At 34.9% G+C, this 17,376-nt stretch overlaps 1 protein-coding gene across 1 annotated transcript in view; it reads right to left on the bottom strand.

Moving 5' to 3' along the window:
* Window positions 1-3,317: 3,317 nt before the first annotated feature.
* Window positions 3,318-17,376, bottom strand: part of Cul5 (cullin 5) — a 29,835-nt gene continuing 15,776 nt past the window's right edge. The window contains exons 6-9 of the mRNA XM_072530466.1: window positions 15,762-16,010; window positions 15,241-15,540; window positions 10,644-10,980; window positions 3,318-5,230 (exon numbers count right to left, since the gene is read on the bottom strand). Coding sequence (XP_072386567.1) covers window positions 4,943-5,230; window positions 10,644-10,980; window positions 15,241-15,540; window positions 15,762-16,010 — 1,174 coding nt within the window. The 3' untranslated portion in view covers window positions 3,318-4,942. The remainder of the gene's footprint in view (window positions 5,231-10,643; window positions 10,981-15,240; window positions 15,541-15,761; window positions 16,011-17,376) is intronic.

The following is a 17,376-nucleotide window of genomic DNA, read 5'->3' as shown; positions in this document are numbered from 1 at the left end:
GTCACTGATGCCCTTATGCGCCACGGTGCGTACCATGGTACAATGAATACACAAAGTCTGATACATAATGTTCCAAAATCGGTTCGCTTTCGCGCATGACGTAGTCAAGATCGCTTATTCCCGCAACATTTGAATGTAGTTGTATAGGAAAGACTTTTAATTTTAAGTTTTTTTATATAATTTGGCTAATTTAATTCTAGTAATTATAAAGAGATGATAAAATTATGTTATTATAATATTTATCCTTTATAAAACATATATATCCTTTATAAGACAAGTTTTAATTATCTTTTATTACACGTAGGTACAGGTTAATTAACTTATACTCCAGAGTTCGATATTTCAGATACAGATACAGAGATAAAAAGATACAGAAAAGTGGTAATGGAGGTACACAAAATTTGTACGTATATATACCTACTGAACTAAACACAAAATCAAAATAAATAATGACAAAGTCAACTTTATTTATATCGAATGAGCTAGCTGGCCATCGAATATGAGTGTAGTGAGGGCACACAATATTGCACAACATTTAAAATGACATTTTTGTAATATTCACACATAAAATTATCTTGGTATTGTTTATAATAATGATAACATTATATATTTTAATAATGATAACATGATTTAACAAAGAAAAATATGTTATTTTGGAAGATGCTAAATTGATTTCCTCCGAAACCGTTCTTATTACAAATTGCATAGCAGGCTGAGGCTAGTTTCTTACTTAACAAATCGATATGAAAAAACCATTTAAGGTTTCATGACTAATAATTAATAAAAATAAAGATTTAGACTTACGTCGTTGTCCTAGAAGTAGTAAGAAGCTGCTCAACATACTTTTTGGACTCTCTGTGTTCGCCTCCTTGTACGCGTTTCTTTTGGTTGGTTAAAAGGGTAGCCGATGTTGATTTAGGCAAATAAAGGCTAGGTACTGGGTTTGAGTTGTAGACCCTTTTTAGAAACGTAATTTAAAAGTTCCTGTTGTAGATTTCTTTGGTAATCTTCAGTTTTAAAATGTGTATAACAAATTCTTGCAGTATTACAATTAAAATTATCCTATCTACAACAAGATATAATCCACAGTTTTCTGGTCACGCTATCTTTAGGAAATGTATGAAACCTAAAGATTTTATCTTCATTGTCACTATTGCAACAAGCAATTGCACAGCGTACTTTGAAAAAGGTACAAAACCAGATATACAATGGCAAATAAAAACTTTCAGTTTTACAAAAAAATACTATACCTACAGTATAAATAAATAGTAACTATTTTTCTATTATAAAATAGATGACTCAGTCAGTATTGAGATACTTTAAAATATATTTATTATCTCATAACTTGCAATAGTCACCATTGATAACCGATATTATTGTTGAACTTTTGTTTTTATACAAGCTTTCTGTCTTGCCGGTGTAAAGTCGTCTGAAGTCGATATTTATTGTGTTTTGCGTTTGAACTAATTTGTGTCTTATTTTCATATTATTATATTGTTTGATAAGTAAATTTTGCATATAATAATCGGTAGGTTATAGTAATGTGTATATTTTTTATTTTACTAAATTTCATTATAACTCATCTAAAATACCATATTGAATTCTAAAACAGATTTTTCTCTATTGTACTCTATTTTGTTTTTATTTTAGTAAAACTGTTTGGAAGTGAGTGACAGTGAATCAGAATAATAAAATCTACTACTATTTACCTATTCACAGTATTTCCTCTGCAGAAAATTTTTAAATTTCAAGGGATTTGCATACAAAAAGAGTACTTATATTATTAGTATATGTATGAAAACAAAAATAAATATTTCGCCTGAATCTCTAGGATAAGTAAAGGTTTTACGCTACTGAAAATATATTTTTTATTCAATTATAACCAAAACAAAACATTTAAAAAAAAATTAGATCACTTTTTAACCATAATTTCAAAATTAATGTGTACGTAAAGCTGTAATAATGGGTTCGAGGTGGTTCAGGCGATCTGAACTACGTCACACTCCTGGGCCAGCTGTCAAATGTCATGCGCAATATCATACCTTGTGTATTCATTGTACCATGGGTGCGTACCCTCAATATTTAAATCAAAATTGGAAAATTCCAGGCCAAGTTTCATCCAAGTATGCAATTTAGAATGAAGCGTAATAGTATTTTGAAGCTATATTATCATAACATATATCTTCGTTGGATCAAAAAGTTCGACTATGGCATCTTATGTTTCCGTGCCCATAGAATATATCGGAGAAACTGCAGAAGTTACAACTTTAGAAACAAGATTGAGTGGGCTAATGAGGTTTTTACAAAGTGAAGTTCAAAATGAACAAAAAATTGATTTAGAAATGGAAGGTTTTCATTTACCGGCTGAAAATAAATATAAATTTGATAGCCTTGTTGCCAAGAAAAATGTAAAATTACAAAGAACTGATCAGCCCTTCGCGCCCGCAGCTGGGTTAAATAAATTATGGGGTATACAGGTGTATATTTTTATAATAAGTAATTGTTTTGTACTTGAAACTTAATTTTTTAATTTAATTAGGAAACAAAACTTGATATGCACTAGGTATTTAATTAAAATATTTATAAAACTAAAAAAAACACCACTCAAAATCAAAACAGCAAATTAACTTCAAAGGTAAATGAACAACAACACAACACGATACAAAAATTAAAAAATTATATCGAATGATCCAATCCAAACATTAGAATTTGTGAAACTTCCAATAATAGCTAATTTCAACTTACATTGAAGAAGACTGCCGATTAAAAACGAACTGTACCGATTCTATCGATCGTATATTATACTATAAGTTCCAGTACTTGGCCTCGTAGGCAACAATGTCACTGTTCAGACAATTAAATTTCGGGAAAATCAAAATATTAGAGAATATGATGCACGTGCTACCATCTACTCAAAAAATTGTTAAACGTTAGTTTATTTGAACGCCACTCATTTTAACTGCGGCGTGAACATACCCCCATAACTATATTTGTAATAAGTTTTGAAGCGTGGAGCTTGACCTAGTAATTAATTTATAAAAGGCACGTAACAAATGAGAGAAGGTAGAGTCGGTCAAAAGCAAGCCACAGGTCCTAACGCTTCAAGTCATTATTTACCGGGTTCGTGTCAATAAAACGTTCAATTGGGTTTGGTGGTTTTACTTTAATCCAGAACTTCAATTCGTTCCTGTATTAATAAAATAACTAATTCGTGCGTGATACAAGAAAATTATACATGGTCCTTCGAGCCGGAACACAGATTGTTACAACAAAATTATACAAAAGGTTATAATAAAAGACAGATATTTTGTATAAAATCTTTTTTCTTTATAAAATATATTTTACACAATTTTAAAACATTAGAAATAAATAAAGATGGAACCAAAGAAAAAAATCATATAAAAATAATATAAAACAGAAAGAGACGCACAATTTTATCTGTTTCTATTTATACTGAGTTTTTAGAAACGTCCACAGGGTCAAAAATCAATTTTACTTAAGACACAGAAGTTCATCAATAATTTTATCCAAAATTAAATATTTTTCTTGTGAGATTCTAGATTTTTTATATCACATTTGTCTATAAAACGAAATTCAATGCATTTTTAATTGGTTATTGGGGTTCCAAATTTACCATCAAATATACATAAAAATAAATATGTAGCGTCAGTGAATATCTAGTAACAGGATGTAATAAAATGGTGAGATTTAAATTAGATAGTGATATTCTACTGCAGAATACAGAACGCCAGTTGATAAAATTTTTTCGTGCAATTTCTATTCTAGTCGAAATTTCCTCGTCGCTTTCAACTCTGCAGTCAATCCAACTATATCACTTGGATTGGTTTTAATCATGTATTTATATTATTCATAAAGTATATCTAGAAAAGACCGAATATTTAACAACAGAGCAAGAACCAGTGAGAAACTTGGAAATGGGCGATAATAGGGAAATTAACGGCACTGACAAATTCAAATATTTAGATTCATACTGTCAAAAAATGGAACCACCGAGCAAGAGATAACCAGCAGATTAGCACAGACAAGAACATGTAATAAACAAATGAACGAGGTAGTGTGGGATAGACAGATTACCAGAAATACAAAGAAGAGAATTTATAACACCTTGATACGCAGTATAGTGACCTATGGAGCAGAGAATTGGGTAATAAATAAACGAAACAGGTCCAAAATCACAGCAAATGAAATGGAGTTCATGAGAAGAAGCTGCAGAGTGACAAAAATGGATCGCATCAAAAATGAGGAGATAAAACGAAGAATGGCAGTAGAACAAGACATACACAGCTACATCGAAGAAAAACGTTTAATTTGGTATGGACACGTGAAAAGAACAGATAATACAAGATGGATAGCAAAGATTTCGGATTGGAGCCCAATAGGAAGGAGGAAAAGAGGTAGATCCCGAAGATCATGGAGGGATGAAGTGGACGAGGCCATGGAAAGACGAGACCTTAGAGATGGAGAATGGCAGAACAGAAAGGACTGGAGACGTTGGCTGAAAGAAGGAAGGCGGCGACAGCTGTAAAAATCCTTATATAGATAAATTAATGACCATAATAACAATACAGATTTGCGTTCACCACAGTTTTATTGACATGATTTTGATGCCCATACACAGTCGACGCACTGTAAAGTTGCAAAATTTACGCGCGAAACCTCACCATAATTGACTTTGCTGCATCTTATTTAATTAAACAATAAGTCGGTTTAGAAAAGAAGTTAAAAATTTTGATAAAAATAATTTTCGTTGATATTTTGGAAAACCAGATTTCAATAGCATATCTTAAATATTTATAGTTATTTGGATACAAGTTAAAATTATTCATGAACATCTGCAAATGTACCTATTCACTCTTCACAAACCGAAGCCCAATGTAACACATTTATAACAAAATTCGTTTAAATTGTTGGAATTAACAAGTTATGCCATATAAATGAAAGTATTTATATCGTCGTCGTCCCTTCGCATATATTTGTGTTCGATAAGCCATTCCAGTTGTTCTTTGATCATTTTTTTAGAAGGGAAGAACATGTTTTTTAAAATATCTACGAGCTCCGCCTGAAGGGCGGCGTTCGATATCTTCTTACGCATTTTTAATATCTTTATTATCGCCTCTTGCGTTCTAAGGATCCTGAGTTGTACTATAGATTGGTTATCTTCTAATTGGGATCTCTCGGTACTCAGTTGTAGTCGTCCTATCAAATTTACCTAAAAATATAAAAAAATATTTAAAATTTCATTATTGTAATTAAAATATTTTATAACATTCTATTATTACAAATACGATATTGTATCATATAGCTATCATAGTAAACAAGGGTCTAAGTATATCTAGGGCTCTAAGATATACTTCAATTGCGTGTTTATATTCTGAAGCTGCAGAAAACCCACCTAATTTAAATTCTGACTTCAAAATTTGCAAGTAAAATGAGAAAAACAGTAATATAATATGAAAAATCCAAATGTTACACGTAATACATTTAAATCAAGAGTATTGCAAGCACAAAAAATTGCCGGCTTTAATTGAAACATATTCAATCATCGAATCTTCAACGGATAAAACATTTACAAGTAATTTTAACCGATTATATATGGCAGATAGAGGAAAGTAGCCTAATATTGGATAGTTGCCTAATATTGGATACTGCGTTATCTCAAAACCTATTAACAGTTTTCTGTAATTAAATGCACAAAACTTAAGATTTCTAACATAAAATGGTTCTGTATAAACCATATAGTTTCATTGTATACTACTAGATGGAACCATATAATTATGTTTTTTCTTGATACGGGTTTGTTTTTTATCCAATGGAAAACTGTTATAAAAAAGTAAGTACTGACAGTATTAAAGTGAAATTTGGCAGGTATATTCTTAAATAGTTGTAGAATAAGCTTCACTATTTAAATTGAACATATCTGCCAAGTATTTTTTTTTATTTTAATCACATAACCTTGAACATGAAGGTTGCCTAATTTTGGATAGGAAAGGTATCTTAAAATTGGATATCCAAAATTAGGAACGTAATTATATGTAATTCAAAACATGTTTACACTTTTTTTCAGTAAAATGCATGCAAAACGACTACCACATAAAAAATGGAATCCAGAAGATATGAAAAATGCTACTGATGCTGTTAAAAGTAAACAAATGGGATACTTAAAGTGCTTCAACGTTCCTAAATCAACCATCGAGCTATATGTCAAACGTCGCAAAGACTCAAAAGAACAATGCGCGCTACGAATGGGCCGAAAACCAGTTTTATCAGCAGAAATGGAAGAAGACTTGGTACAGTACTGTTTGGAAATGGACAGAAGATATTATGGTACTTGCAGACGTTTGGAGATTAGCATACCAGCTTGCTATCAGAAATAATCTTTCCCATCTCTTTTCAGAAATAGATGGTAATAACGGTAAAAAGTGGCTCCGAAATTTCCTCAGACGGCATCCCAATCTATCTGTAAGAAAACCGCAGGGGATTTCAAAAAACAGAATAAAAAGTTTTACTTGATTAATTAAAAAAAATATTCTAAAATGTTTTTTTGACCCAAAAAAATTCAAATAAAAAAAAGTATCCAATATTAGGCGCCTTTCCTCTATTCATAAATTGCACAAAATAGAGTATTATTTATGTAGAGTGCAGTACAATGGTCACAAGTCACAAAATTACTGTATTGCTTATAACATACAGAACACACCGCAATATTTTACAATTTTACAATTTAAATAGCCGCGCGAACAATTTATTAATCGACACTTGTTTTCGACTGTCCTTTTAAATCTCAAATCGTCCGTTTTATACCTGAGTTGTTAATCTAGAAATTTCTGCTCGCTTTTTAGACATTCGGTCGGAACGCCAACGATATTATTCGATCCTCGTCTCGAAACTTCCAATAGCAGGTATAAGCGGGAACCGGTATGACTAACATTTATCGTAACAGTATCAAACTCATTGCGATTAAAAATGACAACATTGATATAGATGCAAAAGTTGTGATAAAAGAGTACATTTATCGTAATATTGTCCCCCTCTTAAAAGATGGTTCCTCCTGGAACCTTATCGGGACTGGAACTGGAACGGTATGCTGATATCGGCAACTGGACCCTCTTTTACAACTTCCAGTTGTAAAAAAATGACAAGGGACGGTTTTTTCTCCGCACCAGTAAATATGCGAATTGGAACAGACTAACACCTGGACTTCGGTGTCTTTAAAGATCTCCTCCACCATACTTCGGATAACCCTTCAATCTAATTGGCGGCACTCCAACTTTGGCATGGCTAATTTTTGCACGTCGGACTCTAGTACGTGCTCTCCCAACTGAAGTAAGGCTTCCCATACATCTCGGTAGGTAGGTTGGTCACGGGCAGTGTCTTTTGTTACCAGGTAGAAAAGGTAACGTGATGCATCTTGGAGTTTCAAGGCTGTCCCGGGAGCTGGCACTTGGCATTGAAGTTCTGCAACTCGACCGAACTTCCTTCGAAAGACGGATGCCAACCCTGGTGCGTCTTTGATACTGGACGGGATGGTAAGGACCAGTGAGTAGTCATCGGGAAGCGCAAGTAGATTTTGCTTTTCTTCAGTAGTAACACCATGTCTTGCTTTACCGGTACCTCCATAGGCGCCCATGAATTCCTCAAACGTGAGGTCAGACACATCTTGAACTTGGTTTACTTTCACTTCTTCATCTACGTCGTGGTCACCTTCGAAAGACGCCAGCCGGTTATGGTGTACTACCATCGGCTTTCCCCTCGGAATCTTGCTTATTCGGTAGATGAAATCGTTGATCTTCTCCATAATGAGGTATGGACCTTCCCAAAACTGCTGTAACTTGGGAGAACAACCTTTTCGCTTCTTGGGATTATAGAGCCAGACTTTGTCGTTCTTCTTAAAGCACCCCTTTTCGGCTTGCATATCGTACCGTTTCTTCATTCGGTCGCTAGCGATCTGAAGATGAGAACGGACCAACTCGCGTACATCGTCCATCCTTCTTCGTAATTCGATTACATAATCTTCATCTGCTACATCTTCTCCAGGTCGACACCCAAACTCCAGATCACAAGGTAGTCCCATCTCGAGCCCGAATAGGACTCTGACTGGTGTCTGTCCTGTTGATTGGTTAACAGCAGATCTGTAGGCCATTGTGAAGAACGGAAGATATTGTTCCCAGTCTCGCTGATGATCGGACACTATCTTTGTCAAATACTTGCCAACTGTCTTATACATCCGTTCTACCATACCATCTGATTGCGGATGATATGCTGTAGTTCTTGTTTTCTTCATGCCTAGTCTATCACATATTCCTTGGAATAGATCGCTTTCGAAGTTCCTTCCTTGATCACTATGGATCTCCAAAGGCACTCCAAATCGGCTGATATATTCTTTGATCAACTTATCTGCAATGGTGGTGGCCTTCTGGTCTGGAAGTGCGTAAATCTCGACCCACTTAGTGAAGTAATCCATTACTACCAGCATGTACTTGCCTCCATTTTCACTTTCTTGAAATGGCCCAGCAATGTCCAAAGCTATTCTTTCAAACGGGCTTCCAACATTATATTGTCTCATAAGAGCTCTCCTTTTTCGGTAAGGCCCGTTACTCGGAGCACAAATAGTACCTTTCTTACACCAGTCCTTTACGTCGTCGGAACTGTTCATCCAATCAAACCGTTCCCGAATTCGCTGAAGGGTTTTCTTTACACCGGAATGCCCTCCTGATGGACTGTCGTGTAACTGACTAAGTACTTCGGCTATTCTGCTCTTTGGGATCACCAACTTTCTTCTCTTCTCTGAACCCTCATCAATTTCCAGTACTCGTTTGAGAAAGCCATCTTCCATGATAAATGAGTTCCACTGGGCCCAATACGTCATAACTACTAAGCATAGGTTTGATATTTCTTGCTAAAGTGGTCGACGGTTTTCTTCTTTCCATTTTAGAATTTTCTGTACAACTGGATCTCTCTCTTGTTCTTCCCTGATCTTAGTAGGCGTCCAGTCGGCGTTGACCATCGTTGTTCTTAGCACTGCTGCTTCCTTGGATTCCGTTTTGTTGCAGTGGGAACACTCTGCTGGGCGTGGCCTTCTAGAAAGAGAATCAGCGTTTCTGTGGCTACCTCCGGCCCGGTGCTCAATCTTGAAATCGTATTCTTGGAGTCGTTCGATCCATCTGGCTATCTGACCCTCTGGATTCTTAAACTACATTAACCACTTAAGGGCGGCATGGTCGGTTCGGAGTAAAAACTTCCTTTCATAGAGGTATTGATAGAAGTGCTCTACTGATTTCACTACTGCTAGGGGTTCTCTTCTCGTGATGCAATAATTCCTCTCAGGGTTTGAAAGAACTTTACTAAAATATCCAAGGACTCGTTCCTGTCCTCCTTGAATCTGAGATAGCACTCCTCACATTCCCACATTACTTGCATCTGTATCTAAGATGAACTCTCCTTCTGGCAGTGGGTACCCTAAAATTGGTGCTGTGATTAAATGTTTTTTCAAGGTCTCAAAGGCATTTTGGCAGTCTGTATCCCAGCGGTAATCTCTTGCTTCCTCTGTAAGTCGCGTTAATGGCTTAGCGATATCTGTAAACTTGTTAATAAACCTCCGGTAGTAAGTACACAGTCCAAGAAAACTTCTCACTTGATGCTTGTCAGTTGGTTCTGGCCATTCCTTAATGGAATTGATTTTTCCCTTATCCACGGCCACTCCTTCTTTACTGACTATATGACCCAGATAATTGACTTAACCTTGAAATAGCTCGCACTTCTTGGGGTTTAACATCAATTGGGCAACTTTAAGTCGATTAAAAACGTTTTCTAAATTCTTCAGATGATCTTCATAAATTCGTAACTGTGAGCTCATAAATCGTAGTCATTTTCACAATTTATTTAAAATATTCCACTCTGACACCAATGAACTGTATTTATAAATCTAATTTATTGACTTTATTTATTATAGAATGTTCTATACTTTACAACACTTCATGAGTTTATTTACATACATTTATTTATTTAATCTACAGAGAAAACACATATATTAATTTATTTACACTTATATAATTTATTTAAAACATTCACACCGGTTACAATTTAAATAGCCGCGAGAACAATTTATTAATCGACACTTGTTTTCGACTGTCCTTTAAAATGTCAAATCGCCCGTTTTATACCTAACGAGTTGTTAATCTCGAAATTTCTGCTCGCTTTTTAGACCTTCGGTCGGAACGCCAACGGTATTATTCGATCCTCGTCTCGAAACTTCCAATAGCAGATATAAGCGGGAAACCGGTATGATTTATCGTAACAGTATCAAACTGATTGCGATTAAAAATGACAACATTGATATCGATGCAAAAGTTGTGATAAAAGAGTAATAAATAAATACACATTTCCAATAAAATAGTAATGCTTGTAATTAATTGTCAATAACTTGTAATAGAATATTTGTTTTTCTCATTTGAACAGTTTTTCCTTCATACAGTTTAAAATTTAGAAGCTTTTTGAGATGAGTTGCGGTCCAGTCAATTTTGGGAATGGCCGATTTAAAGACAAAAGCAAAGGGAATGATGACGGATGATGGAAAAAAAACGAAAAAATTCTTAGCTATTATTAAACATATTTAAACATCTTACCTTTCCCCTTTTCTGTGATTTCCCGTTCTTAATCAAAGCAAAATCTTGATTGACCCAAAATACTGTATGCTCGGTGAAGTCTTTGGGGGCGGTTACCGTTGGCAAATAGTATAACAGCTGCCGTTTTAACTTTGGAAATGCGACTAGAGACCACAACGTCCTCCGTAACTCCGCGTCCGGTAACTCGGTAGCTAATCGGAGATTTTCGTAACTAATCTTATCGTGAGGTCTTTGGTTCCATGCGAATAGTACAGCCATTTGAAAAGTAGTGACGTCGAGGTCGAATTTGCCACCGACAGTTGCGAATGTTATGGTTCCGTTACTCATATGGTGATACCTAAAACAAAACGTGCGTTTGGTATAATATGACGATACTCTTTCTACAGATATTATTTTTAAATACATGTATGCTATGTGCTAGTAGACAAAGATAGTTTACGTCGGTATGGCCACGGAAAAATTTCTGCAAAATGGATCCTAAAAATGTTTGAATGTTGATCTGTGCTCGGTTTTAAAAATATGCAAGCTTCTTATCCGTGTTATTAATATATATGATACATTTCTACAATCCAGACAGAGAGCAACAATCGATGGAATGAAAATACTCTGGTACTCCAAGGCCGAAGAAAATTTGTGTTCAAAACTCAACTAGAAACGTTTTTATTAAGGTTTTTGGGATTGTCAAGGAGTACGACCACTCTACGGAAAAAATATTAATAAAAGACGCGGAAAGTTGTCCAAAGGTATTTTGATTTAGGGTTCGGCCGACTATAATTTCTTTCCTGAAATTACAAAAAGTCTAAAAGGTCATAAATTTTCTTCTAATGAAGAGGTGATAGGGGGTGTAAAGGCTTAGTTTGCAAAGATATTTTTTTAAAGGTCTAAAGCGGCTTTTGCAGCCTCGAGAGCAACACAGAGAGCAACAATCGATGGAATGGAAATACTCTGGTACTCCAAGACCGAAGAAAATTTGTGTTCAAAACTCGACTGGAAACGTTTTTCTTAAGGTATTTGGGATTGTCAAGGAGTACGACCACTCTACGGAAAAAATATTAATAAAAGACGCGGAAAGTTATCCAAAGGTATTTTGATTTAGGGTTCGGCCGACTATAATTTCTTTCCTGAAATTAAAAAAAGTCTAAAAGGTCATAAATTTTCTTCTAATGAAGAGGTGATAGGGGGTGTGAAGGCTTAGTTTGCAAAGATAATTTTAAAGGTCTAAAGCGGCTTTTGCAGCCTCCAAAGACCTAAACATATAAATTAGGGCTGCTACAAGAAATGTTGAAAATTTAATCCATTCTAATCAATACACACACTAATTCTTCTCTGCAACAAACAAACTAACACTTTTTGCTTTCAGTTTTATCGGGCTGTGAATTGGTGATGACTAAAAGAGCAATACAAGTCAATTTTTGGCAATATTGACATTTCTTCATAAATCCGTTTTTTGTACGTTAACGCACCATAATAAACAGAAACGACATCAGTCTCGACTTGCTGTAATGAACTACAGCTTAATATAAATAACCATTCCATTCGAAAACCACACGAGTCATCGACTGATGTTGTTTCGGCGCGGAATTGTCATTCGTAAACAAAACGATAAAGATGGCTGTAATAAATGGCACGAATAATGATCTGAATTTAGAAAAAAGTAAAAAAAGAGGTAAAAAAGACAATTATAAGTCAGAAATTATTAAGAAAGTGAGGCTGTATTTTACTGGCCGTATTATGAAGATTTATTGACTTTATTGGAGGACCTAACCACTTAATTGGGAGGCCACACACATATGGAATAACTGCAGCTCTCAGGAGGACCTAATCGTCTAATTGGGAGGCCACACAAGCAGCCCATTGATGCCATCGATGCCATAAGTATCATACACATTGTATTCATTGTAAAGCATTGGCAGGGTCGATTGTTTCCTATTTTTAATACATATGGTTAGTTAAAAATTGTTTTATTTGCTATCAGCTAAGGGTTCATGGTTTGATTTCGTTTAAGACAAGACGAATTTACACTTGAGATACTGAGCTAGGCGAAGCATAGACGATAAGCTCCCATGGTTGATTGAGGTATTATTTTTATAATGGTAGTCTTATCGTTACAGCTTATGGGAAAGTGTGAAGTAAAAAAGAGACGACTTCGAAATGAAAATCCAAAGAATAGATTAGATAACATTAGTTACTCCGTGACAGGCTCGGGTGGCAAAATTATTGTTTGCAAAAAAGCTTTCATGGGAGTGAGTCATGAAAGAATTCGAAGAATTTCTAAGCTTTGTGTACAAGGAAAAGCACCACTAGATAAACGTGGAAAAAATATTTCAGGGAATACTAAGTCTGAAAATTTAATAGAACAGTTTAAGACTCATATTGGGAGTTTTCCCACTAAGATTTCACATTAGACAGAGAAAGAGAAGCATTACTGAGACAAAAAATTGAATGTGCGAATTATGTATGACCTATTTTGTACAAAATTTCCTTATAATAATAATAATTCAGTGATTTATAAAGTTTATTTAAAAATTTTCCAGGAACATTTTTCTCTATCTTTTGGACGTCCACAGGTGGACACTTGCTGTGAATGTTAAGAGTCACTCTTTAAACGAAACAGCGAAGCGCGTGGCTGTTGCGGAATTATCTGTACATAAAAGACGTGGAAAGAAGTTCTACAATAAAAGGGCAGAAATTGCAGAGATATGCAAGAAAGATGCCACTGTAAATGGCCTGAGTTTGATTATATACAAAATCTTCAACTTCCACTTATTCTTGCACAGGAGACTTTTTACTTACGTCAACTAACCTACAACGTCTTTGGAATTCACAATAAGCAAAAAAAACAAGGAATGTTTTACACCTACTACGAGGGTCAAGCCAGAAAGAGTCCCAATGAAGTTGCTTCATTTCGTATGGATTATATCAATTCTGAAGTTCCTACTGCTATGAAATATCTTGACTTATTTCCTGACAGCTGTGCCGGTCAAAACCGGAATCATACTGCAGTGAGATTTCTACTTTCGTTAGTAGATACTGGAAGTTTCAAAACCATAAACCAGTACTTTCCACAACATGGCCATTTCTTTTTAGTAAAAACTTCCCCTTCCGACGCTTTTAAAAATTGATTTGAGTTTTATGGCACACAATTTACTAAACATCAAAGACTTAAAAGTGAGCTCTGCCTTCTTTATGCCGACGAAAATTAATCTCTCTCTCTCATCGGGCGCCTCCCCAGGTGGCGGATAGGGGAATGCCTCCTAGATATAGGTGGTACCGGGGAAATGAAATACTCAAGGCGGACCAAAACCAGTAAACACTGCAGCGTCTGATCCAGAGTGGTCGGCTGCAATCAGCATCTGACCCAGAGTGGGCGGCTGAATCGAAACTCACCAACCCGTTTTAGCAGGCGTGGTATTTTAATCGCCAAAAAACCCCTAATGAAATGTTAAGGTTCAGAACTAAAATACCCCAGGCAAGCAGAACGAATCGTATCTAGTATAAGTGTCCTAAAAAACTGTTTTCAAGTTATTAGGGTCCTAAACTCTATACACTTTTTTATCGAATTTTTAATGAGATTTGAGCGCGACGTAGGTACCAAAACTCCTTTTGGCCCCGGCAAGCTTTCTTCATCTTTACCACTTTTTTAGGCCACAAACCGCCGCTGCTTTTTACCGAACGATAGAAACTTTACGGCAATAAAAAGAGATAAAAATCTTTGACCGTGTTTCCACCCAAACGAGTATACAGAAATGATAGTTAATTCTACACGACACAAAAAGTTTCTTGTTAAAATGGTGGAAACATCGAATATTTTTGAATTTAAAAAGTGGTGGCCTAAACATTACAAAAAAAGTGTTTGTAGACTTAATGGACAGAAAAGAAAAGGATAAAAAAATCACTTTATAGATTTCAAACTACTACCATTTTTTTTATTCTTCAAACCAACCAGGGACTGTAACAGTATCGTAATAAATTAATGGTTTTATCACTAACAATTTACTAAATTAGTAAATTACCAATTAATAAAAAGAAAATTGAAGATATACGAAAGCTCATGGACTACATACCAGAGGGAAAAAGATCATTTTGTGAAGAGATTATGCAGTGGCCTACTACTGATGCAATTAATAATAATTAATGTTTATACTTTGTTTGACAGACAAAAAAAATTTTTTTTATTCCTGTTCTGAAACAACATAAGTCACTTTTTTAAAACCATAATATGACTTAAGAAAAAACAATTTTTACAAAAAATATGTAATGCATAATGTACAGGATAGTGAAATATTATTTCAACAATTAGTTTTAAAGCAGTTTTTTTTACAGCGCTTTAAAACAGTTTTTGTGATTTACTCAAAACTATAATTTCTGACTCATCTTGTTTCTGAAATTTCAGATTCAGTTAGAAGTGGAATTTCAGTGTTTCAGCTGATTATTTTATCATCACAGGACCGAAAGATATTGATTCGTTTCTCTGGATGCGACATTTATATCTTTTTTTACATCAATATAGAAATAATATTCTAAATATTCTGGCCTTCTTAAATTACGATTTTTATGACTATACAATACAAAATATATGTTAGAAATGTAGACTTACCATTGCAACTTTCTTCCAGAATGTTTTTTCTTATAAAACTCTTCGACTTCGGGAATATAATCTTCTAATTCTACGGGTAAACTGACGGTGACCCTCTCAGAACCTCTAGCCCAGGCGCCAGCATTTAATATTTTTATATTAATGGCGTCATGTCGAGCATTCGACGTCCTGAATTGACCGTTAAGATCTTCGCTGACTTTGATATCTTGGAACATTCTGGCTAGTTTATTTACATAATCGGCCGGCATGCCAACTTCTCGCAACCATTCGACCATGTCTTCTTCTTTTTCACTATCAGCACTACAAAAAGCAAAGGAAATTTTCAATCAGAACCGTCAGCACACTGTCAGCGTACTTTACAAACGTTTTTATTTTATTATTATTGTTTGGGTATATATTATATATAAAAATATTTGATTGATTTTCGTATTTACACTAATTTTATGAAAGATTTATTTGCTTGGATTACGCAAATCCTATAATTGTCTACTATTCTAATATAAAATTCTTTCGTAACTTACCTAGCATCCAAAATTAATCTCCTTGTAAGATGGGCTTTATGATACCGCATAAAAACATCCTTATTTGATACATATTTCAATACTAAAAGTACATCTCTTAACCTACTTTCAATCTCTTCACTAGTCAGCCTTTTCGATAGCGGGGTTCTTCGCAACAACATATCGCAATAATTCGCTAACAATTCTGGACATTTACTTTCCGGTGTAACCACTTTTGTTCCTATATTCCTACCGGTACTTAGTTCTAACCTACAAAAATAGTAATTTTTTATTACATGTGCGGGAACGTTGTCTGAAGTGATAAATTCGCGAACGATCTTGAGAGTATGAAAAAAACTAACGCTTCATCAGATTTGACCTGTAAATATTGGTTTGGAACATGATACATCTCAGAAGAAGAAATCTTTTTTGTATGGAAAATAGATATTTGTTAGATAAAAAAAAAATTGTTGGTGATATACGGTAAAACAAAAACGACAAACACAGATGAAACTTCGATCAAAACCAAACAAAACCCAATAAAACAAATTGATGAGCGCTGTAGTGATCTTTAAAAACATGTTGGAATAAGATAAATGGCAACTGTTGAGGGTAAAGGCCAGCGGAGGAGACAATGCCTACATGAATAGATATAAGATAGATCGATAAATTAATATAGAGGTATAATCTATAATAATTTCTAACATTTGTCTCCTATATTCTCTTGCAACGGTTTCAATGCGCAGATTATCAACATTAATTCTGTTTTGTTTCATATGTTTATCCTTCTTTAGATTTGACATTCTTCCTCTGATTTTTGCCGTTACAAGAAATTGGTCACTATCTATGTTTGGACCTCAGTAGTTTCTAACATCGATGAGGTCGGAGGAATGCCTTACGTCTATTAGGATGTGATCGATCTGATTAACACTTTGGTTGTCAGGTGATTTCCATGTTCCTTTGTGTATTATTCTATGGAGAAATTTTGTTTCTCCTACTATCATGTTTTTGGTGCTTGCAAAGTTTATTAGTCTCCTTACATCCTATCATTATCATCAATTAGCCTATATTTGTCCACTGCTGAACGTAGGCCTCCCGTAAAATTTTCCACCTATTTCTATCTTGAGCTTCTTGCATCCAGTTTGTGGTGATGCGCTTGATATCATCCGTCCATCTAGTCGGTGGTCGTCCTCTGCTTCGATATGCCTCTTACCTTGGTCGCCAGTCCAGAATCTTTCTGGTCCATCTATCATCTGTTAATCTGGCAACATGTCCGGCCCAAGCACATTTAGCCATGTCTATTTTTTCAACTGCATCTGTGACTCCTGTTCTTCTTCTTTTTTTCTAGGTTTGGTACTTTATCTCTGATGGTAATACCTAATATTGATCTTTCCATAGCGCGTTGTGCAACTCTTATTTTATCTATTGTTCTTTTTGTCAGAGTCAGTGTTTCTGCACCATATGTAAGAACCGGTAAAACGCACTGGTTAAAAACCTTTCTTTTTAAACAAACTGGGATAATAGACTTGAAAATGTTATTCAATCTACCAAAGCAGCCCATGTGAGACCTATCCTTCTTTGTATTTCAGTTGTCTGATTATCTCGGCCTAAGCGAATCTCATGCCCTAGATTAGCT

This window comes from Diabrotica undecimpunctata, chromosome 4 (genome assembly GCF_040954645.1).
Source record: "Diabrotica undecimpunctata isolate CICGRU chromosome 4, icDiaUnde3, whole genome shotgun sequence".
Taxonomy (NCBI): Eukaryota; Metazoa; Arthropoda; class Insecta; order Coleoptera; family Chrysomelidae; genus Diabrotica; species Diabrotica undecimpunctata.
This window is presented reverse-complemented; position numbering and strand designations above follow the sequence as displayed.